This window comes from Tenrec ecaudatus, chromosome 2, assembly GCF_050624435.1.
Source record: "Tenrec ecaudatus isolate mTenEca1 chromosome 2, mTenEca1.hap1, whole genome shotgun sequence".
Lineage (NCBI taxonomy): Eukaryota > Metazoa > Chordata > Mammalia > Afrosoricida > Tenrecidae > Tenrec > Tenrec ecaudatus.
In genome coordinates this window covers 19,590,922-19,599,206 of record NC_134531.1, presented here as the reverse complement: position 1 = coordinate 19,599,206, position 8,285 = coordinate 19,590,922, and the positions used below count along the sequence as shown (strand labels likewise).

At 40.2% G+C, this 8,285-nt stretch overlaps 1 protein-coding gene across 1 annotated transcript; it reads right to left on the bottom strand.

Moving 5' to 3' along the window:
- Nucleotides 1–231: 231 nt before the first annotated feature.
- Nucleotides 232–684, bottom strand: LOC142439816 (translationally-controlled tumor protein-like). The gene has a single exon (XM_075542436.1). The coding sequence runs from the start codon at nt 682–684 to the stop codon at nt 232–234; it is 453 nt and encodes a 150-aa protein (XP_075398551.1).
- Between the last annotated feature and the right edge of the window lie 7,601 nt (nt 685–8,285).

Below are 8,285 nucleotides of genomic sequence, written 5' to 3'. Positions count from 1 at the left end.
TGATTATTTTGAGTTTAAATGCATTTTATTTTAGACAACCTACACATGTTTTTTTTTCTTTAAAAAAAAAGCCTTCTGATCCAAATAAATCAAGGTCAAATGTAAATGAAGCGCTCAGGATGACATCAGTTCCCTGTGCCTAAGTCCTGGTGTCGTGTGGATGAACAGCAGCCGGTGAGGATGAGAGGCATCGGTCATGAGTCGCCCACTGTGTTAACCCGTCTCCATCTCTCAGCCATCCTTAAAGAAGACCATAAATGGGGTCACACCATCTACACGGTAGTCCAGCAGAGCAACCATGCTATCTGGATTCATGCTCTCACCAATAAAGAACTGGTCGATTTTGAAATGTGCAAGGATGTTGTGATTTGTTCTGCAGCCCCTGTCATAAAAGGCTTTACTCTTTCTGGTTTCTGTTCTTCGGGTTTGCCTTTGATTGATTTCACGTCGTCTTTTGATGCACTTCTTGTAGGCTTCTTTTGTGAAGCTGGTTTCCTGCAAGTGATGATTCATGACAGTATCAATACCAGTGACCACTGTGCTTTCTGCTGCATCACTGTGCTTTCTGCTGCCACCAATGAGGGAGTCGTCGATGGCACCTTCGGTACTACTGACCATCTTCACCTCCACTTCCAGAGACAGCCAGTCTGCGATCTCCCGGATCTTGAAGATGTCGGAGAACATCTCATGCTGATGACGTCCCGGTAGATGATCATGATGGCGGCTAAAGGGAGACGGTGGCGGCGCTAGCTTAGCAGGAAACTGGGACTCTGAGCAAGCGTGGTGCGGCAGGAGCGGCGGTCAGGAGGAGGGGAGAGCGGGCAGAAAAGAGGCAGCTTTTGATATTTTTGTTAAACATTATTAACTAACTAACGTAGGATCCATAGATCATTAAATAAATGTCTAGAAATAATTTTAAATCCATGATATGTTAGATTTATTGTTTTTCTTCATTATGATTATTAGTAATTCCATAATTTGACATATTTCTTTCCCTCCAATCTCAAAGCAGCACTGAAAAGTGTGCTTTCAAATAATTCAACTTTGAAGGTGGAAGCAGAGGAAGATGCCAAGTCATTTTAATCTAAAAGCTCTTTCTACCTACCATTTGTCACCGCCACATTACTTGATTAGCTCCAGATCAGCTAAAAGGTCCTGCTAGGCCCCAAGCATTGCACATAGGTACTAAAAATACAACTCAAAAATGCCAGAAGCTGTGTCAGAGAAGAAAATTCACATATTTCCCATTAAACTAAATTCTAGGAAATTGGTAAGACTGCACCCTGTCACAAGAAGGAACTTACCTTTCCTAGAAAAATAAGACAATCCTGTCACGTTTAGCTTCTCGCAAGTCTCACTGTATATCACAACTGTGGAGAAAGCCTTGGAAACCAAGCAGCGTGGCAATCACAATTGTTTTCCTTAGTAGGTGCTCTTAAGTCATCAGTTTCATTTTGTAGCCACACTATACACAACAGAATGAGACGGAAAGTGGTCCGCTTGCATTAACACAATTAATATGCTTGAGCACATTGTTGCAGCCCCCATATCAATCCATCTCCGTAAGCATCATCTTTTTTACTACTTTTATACTTACTCCCTGGTGCCAGTGGTTACTCACTGGGCTGCTAAACACAAGGTCAACAGTTCAAAACCTCTAGCCTCTCCTCTGGAGAAAGATGAGTCTTTCTACACCCATAGAGGGTTCAGTCTCAGAAACACACAGGGACAGTTCTAACCTGCTCTACAATGTCACTGGGATCCAAAATCAGCTTGATAGCAGTCAATTTGATCTTGAAATTTGGTTTTTACTTTACCAAGCATGATGTCCTTTTCCAGGGTTTGGTCACTTCTAATAATATGTCCAAAGTACAAGTGATGAAGTCTCACCATAATCCCGCCTAAGAGCATGCTGAAGTATTTCTCCAAGATAGGTTTGTTTATTATGTTTGGTTGTCCATGGTATTTTTAATATCATTTTTCAGAACTATAATCCAATGGCATTAATCCTTCTGTGGTCTTTCTCATTCAACATCCAACTTTCACATGCATATGCAGCTACTGAAAATGCCACGGCTTAGACCAGGTGTACCTTTGTCTCCATAGTGACATCCTTGTTTTTTAACACTCTATAGAAATTTTCCCACTGGATTAACCTAATACAATATTGCATTACAAGAGGCAAAAATAGTCAATGCATTTTGATTGTATAATTGGTTAATTTCAGACTAAAGGAGCTGGTAGAATTATGCCATTTCTTCATCACTAACTTTAGGGTTTGGTGCATACATTTGAATAATAGTTCTATTAATTAAACTTCCTTGTGTACTTCTAGATAGATTTACTCTGACAGAAAGCAACATAATTTGAGGAAGATCTTGAAATGATCTTTTAAATCATGAATGTGATGGCATTCCTCAATAATTTCATTCCTGGCTGAGTAAATCATTTAATTGTCCGATTCACAATAGCTGATACCTGTGTATTTCAGATCACTATTGCCTAGCCCTAGGGCATTGTTCTTTAGGTATTCCATTGAATTTTTGACAACTTTCAATTTTGCTAGATTCAAACATTGTATATTGCACATTCTGATAATTAATAGACATTTGCAATGGCTTATTCTTGCTTTGAGTTGTGACACGTCAGCAAAAGAAAGTCTCGAAAGCTTCACCCTATCTACTTATTTATGACAAATCTACTTTGAGAGGGCAGCTCCTCCATGGTTATATTGTGAGTGAATCCCAACCTGTACACCTCATATTTTGCCTAACTCATATGTCACTATATCCAACCATGTTCTACATAAAAATTTCAGTGCCTAATCCCTGAGAAGTGGACAGTCCATTGTTCTTTATAGTCTATTCTTAAATGGGAAGCACTGCTAAAATCTATTAAACTTGCGTGATTCTGCTGGGATTTGAAATACAGGCGATAAAGCTTGTAGGAGCTGAACAGCAAACAAGTCACCATTTTATGACCAAATGACACACAAGTGATGAGACAGCCACAAAGAAGTTGCTAAATATTTCCTCTCCTTTCTTGCTTTAGAGCTCAGTCCCCTTTTATGTCTGACTTGCTTGCCAACTTATTTTTATTAATAAAATTGTATTGTGTTTTCCATGAAGGTTTATACAGCAAATTAAGTTCTCCCATCACAATTTCTATAACACTTGTTCAATGGAATTTGTTATTTTTTTTCATTCTAAAAGATAGCAAAATGTGGTTTTAAAAAAAATAGGACAAGCGAAGAATGGGTTAAAATGAAAAGATATAATAAGATATTAAATTTTAACCTAATTATATCTGCATTATTTCATCTTCTGATGCGCTATGTCTGAGGGCCAACTTTTCACATCCCTGGTCCATTGTCTGAGGGGATTCAATAAAGGCTTATGCCCTGTGAGGTCTCTGCAAATGAATTTGGGTCTGTTACTGTCATCCACGGCCTCTGCACCCCAAGTACTAAGAATATAAGCTCTAGTTCATTTTCCTCATCTAATCTTGGATTTATTGTTTACAATCCTTGGATCACATACTCTCATGTGCTTCTGTGTGGGGTTAGCTGATACTTTATGTTGGCAGAACTATGTCTGCAGAACTAAGACGTATCTTAGAAGCTAAAAAAACGAAAGTGCCAAATCTATGGTATTGATTTGCTTATGATTGGCCAACCTCAAAAAAAAATTTAAAAAGGTTTGAACAGAATTTTAATTGCTTCCAATTCCAGGAGCTAAGGGAAGCAGTTTTCCTCTTCTCTGCCTAAAGTGTTTCAACTTTAAGTGCAAAGAAATATTAATGCTTTTAATCTGCAGCAAGTTTGTCTAAGATAAATTCTGCTTGCTTTAACAGATTTTCTGATTCAGATCTTTCTGATGTGGTCTACGTAATATGATCGACGCCTCCAGAGGACAAGATTGATGCAGTTTAGGTAGCCTATAATTTGGGCACTAAGTCAGCAAAGGTTGACTAACATGCACTAAACATGCATGATTAGCCATATAGTCCTGGTCAGTTTCTAGGAACACTGTAAAAGTAATAATATCAAGTATTTTCCCCAAATGCAAGGGTTGTCAACATTTTCAAAAATTTGGGTTGAGAATAAATAACATTTAAAAGGAAAAACCGATGTTGGATGAAATCTAGACATGATCAGAGCAGCAAGAAGAGGGGACTGAACTGAAAGGATGTTTCTCAAGGATAAGAAAGCAGGCACCGGTGAAAGATTCGGAACAAAAATGAAAGGAGTTTTCCAAACAGGAGGGGAAACGGCAAAGCAGCATTGGATCACGATTTAAGAGAGAATTTAGAGAGTGTGATGAATGAAAACAGACATCAGCCATACACTTAAAGACGATGATAAGAAAAACCTGGGCTTTCACCCCCGTGTTCAATTAGAAGATTCGTGGGGAATGCGTGTAAGGCTACATACTTCACAGAGAGTGCTGATCCTCCAGCAATCGTTGATCATTGAGTCAAAGGCTTTATACTTATAGTCAGAAGACATTCAGGAACAGAGGAAGTCCTGGATTCCATGACGTGTCATGGCTGATAGAAATATCATTTGGGCCACCTGCCCATTATTTTAAAATAAATCTAGCTGCCAGCCTGCACTTCTTATCTTGATTTTATCTTGAGCCCTCCTAACAATAGCCAGGGTTTAAAGAAGTGTTACTCAGAAAATGTCCTCTTCAATCCTCCAACCTGTCAGTTGTAATTTTGGGACGTGCAGGGGACACGCTGGGAGGATTCTTCCAAATGTTTCTAACTTCTGAACATGTAGAAATTCAGGGCAAAATTTTCCTCTCTTCTGAGTTCATTTTAAAATTATATCCACCAAATGTAAAAGAAATCAAATAAAATAAGCAAACAGGAGTATCTAAAATACAAGGTGAGGTTCAGTGATAGAAGATAGCAGGAACAAAGTGAGTTCTACAGTTTAGTAAGAAATTCAAACCAGTTAGTTCAACCTTTAAACTGAAGATTGACTACTCCAAGAGCTTTTGCCAGCACCTGTGGCAGATGGTCAGCAAAAGATAAACTGTCCCAGTCATCATATCCCCATCTTTAAATCCCCACATACAAGTCACAGATGGCAGTGGAAGCACAATTGATGCTGCCAGGTTTTTGAAAGGAGACTCAGGCTGACCTGAGATGTGCTATTAAAGATTTCCTGGCATTATGTGTACATGAGCCAAAATCCAAACTATTCCCTGGAATAATTATAACCCTCCATAAAATACACCTTAAACTGCGAATTTACAGAAAGAGGAGTTATATGCACAGAGTATCATTGAGTATTCACTCAGTATATCAAAAGCAAAATGAGTGAAACACAACACACACACACACACACACACACACCCACCCCAGAAGCTACCTTCATTTGAATCAAGGAGAAAGACTCTATAGACAAAAAAGAAATGGATTTTGTCACACTGGACTCCTCTTGCTATTAATTAGAATTTTGGAGAATGAATATTTTCTTTGTGTGCTTTATTTGATCTGGCAAAAATTATTAGAATAGATTGTTAACATATAGTACTGGAAAATTGTCACCCTGGACTTAAAGGCTTGTCTCAAAATGAGCAACCATCTAAATGAGGAGTCAACTATTTCCACACTGAAGAAGCACATGAGCCTATGTGATCAAAGGATTGCAAATAATAAGATCTAACCTTGGAGGAGGGTACAGGACCAATGCCTAAATTCTAACACCTGGGTTGCAGAAAGCTATTGATGTTCGTGGTAGCTCAAAATCCATTTGAAGTGTAACTATATGGGTTGAGCTCCAGGTGAATCCCCAATGCATATAGGCTAGGAATGTGAACAGCCACAATATCAGGCAAAGTGCTTTGCAAAGATTTTAGCGGCTTAGTCTGGAATAAAACAATTAGTAATTTGATCTCTCTCTGGATCCAAAGTGAAATTACTCTATTTTTTTTATAGACCCTAGTTTCTCTTAGATGTAGGCCTTTCCCTGTTGTATATAGTCATTGTTGCTGGATCTTTGTTCTTTGCCATTGTGTTGTGTTTATCTACATAGTGAAACCTGCGTGGGTGGAGTGAAGAAGAGAACAGAGAGACTGATGATGCCTGGGGAAACAGAAGGGGAGTGTGGGGATATGGGGAGTCGATATCAGTGGGTACTAGAGGAAGAAAGGATCCCATAGTTGATTGAATAATGATAACCCAACCCATTTTGCTATGTTTTAACTTCTGAATGTGATGATATGTGTACTACTCTGGGTACTTTAGAGAAACAAATCTACAGAAACGCATGTATAAGAGAGAGTTTTATATAAAAGTTAAGTACACATCAAGAAAACATACCAACCCAGTGCTGCCCAAGCCCCCAAGTCCAACATTAACCCATATGTCTGACACCAATCCACAAAGTCCTCGTCCATCTCACAAAACAGATGCAATGATGCCAAATGAAGGAAGAAGCTGAATCAGTGAATGTGTGAGCATCTCAGCATTGGCAGGGTTCTCCACAAGGCTCCTCCAGCACCCAGAACTGCATTGGGGTAGGTCCATGTGGCTTCTCCTCAGGGATGTCTCACAGGAAGTGAGCCTTGTCAGCTGAAGCAGGGAACTGGCAAAGGCAGCTGCACCCTGGTCCAACCATCAGAAAGCAAGTGACCCGAGAACTAGAAAGGTGAGGCTTGCCGAACCATTTATCTCGCTTCCCTTCAATTAACCCCACATGTGCATATTGGCCGGATTGGCACAATAAACTACATCAATATGTAAATTGTATCTTAGTAAAATTAAAAAAGAAAATATCACCCTAAAATAATTCCATTGACTTATCTTTTAAAAAGGTGTTAAATTCAAAGGTTTTACTATTAAAATTACAGCTCACACATATTTATTTTAAACAAAGCAGGTTTTAAAGAAAATGTGCAACAAGTGGAATTTGATGGACAATTTTTTTTTAGCAATACATTTTGTCTGAGTCTACCTGTCGTTGAAAGGTGTCATGGAGCTTGTGTTTGTCTGGGTAGGCTGGAGTAACAAATCCATGGACACACATATATGTGTAAGAAAGAGATTTATATACAGGAGCAATTGATCATTGAGAAAACATCCCAATCCAGTCGAGTCCAAGGCCATAAGTCTCATATTAGCACATATGTCCGATATCAATCTGTAAAGTCCTCTTCAAACTCAAAACACATTCAATGAAGACAAATGCAGTACAAGCACAAACCAGTGGGTACGAAGTCTTTGGGTCTAGTGACGGTGTAAGCATCTAGGGGGTCTCTCTGTGGATTCTTTGGCTTCCGGATTCTGGTTGCATCCATCTGGCTTGTCTTCTGTAATTGTCTCCCAGGAATTGGGGGGGGGGGGAAGAGAGAGAGAGAGAGAGAGAGAGAGAGAGAGAGAGAGAGAGAGAGAAAGAGGGAGAGAGAGAGGGAGAGGGAGGGAGAGAGAGAGGGAGGGAGAGAGAGAGGGAGGAAGGGGGAGAGGGAGGGGGAGGGGGAGGGGGAGAGGGAGGGAAGGGGGAGGGGGAGGGGGAGGGAGAGAGAGAGGGAGAGGGAGGGAGAGAGACAGGGAGAGAGGGAGAGAGGGAGAGAGACAGGGAGAGAGGGAGAGAGGGAGAGGGAGAGGGAGAGGGAGAGGGAGAGAGGGAGAGAGGGAGAGTCTCTCAGCTCCAAGGAGGAAGTCCCAGATTTCCCAGAATTCTCAGGAGAAGGCCATGCCCACACAAAAGTCTCATTGGCTATCTCCAGATTGACAGCCTAGACTCCACCCCTACACTCTTAATCCTTAAATTTACCCCATATTAGGGGACTACCCAGAACTGGTTCTGATTCATTGAGACTACCTTGTCCAGTCCTGGCCATGTTCATACGTGTTATATTTAAACCCATTATTATAACCACTGTTCATCGGTCTGTCTGAACGTGCCTTGCAGCAAAGGTCCAACCAAAACAGTGGCTTTCAAGGGGATCTGTTTAGGACAGTTCAACCGAAGGCAAAGGAGTCAAGTCTGAAGGTCATGGTAACTGTTTGGGGGATTCCCAAGGAGTGAGCTTGATAGATTTTTTTTTCAAATGTCATAGGACAATTATGGAGGCATATTAAAGAAACGTTTATAAGAAAATGGAAAGCTTCATTGGTGAGAAAAAGGCTAGGGTATTTGCCCCAAAGAAACAATATATCTCACGACGATGCATTTGCTTATTCTTTGAGAATATCCAGGGTCATACTATGATTTGACATACATGTATGGAAAGTACAGTTAATTCAAAGTACAGTTCAGCCTTCACTTAGGA

What these genes read in the sequence shown, in the direction of transcription:
- LOC142439816 (XM_075542436.1), bottom strand. Translation starts at nt 684, where the DNA reads ATGTTCTCCGACATCTTCAAGATCCGGGAGATCGCAGACTGGCTGTCT.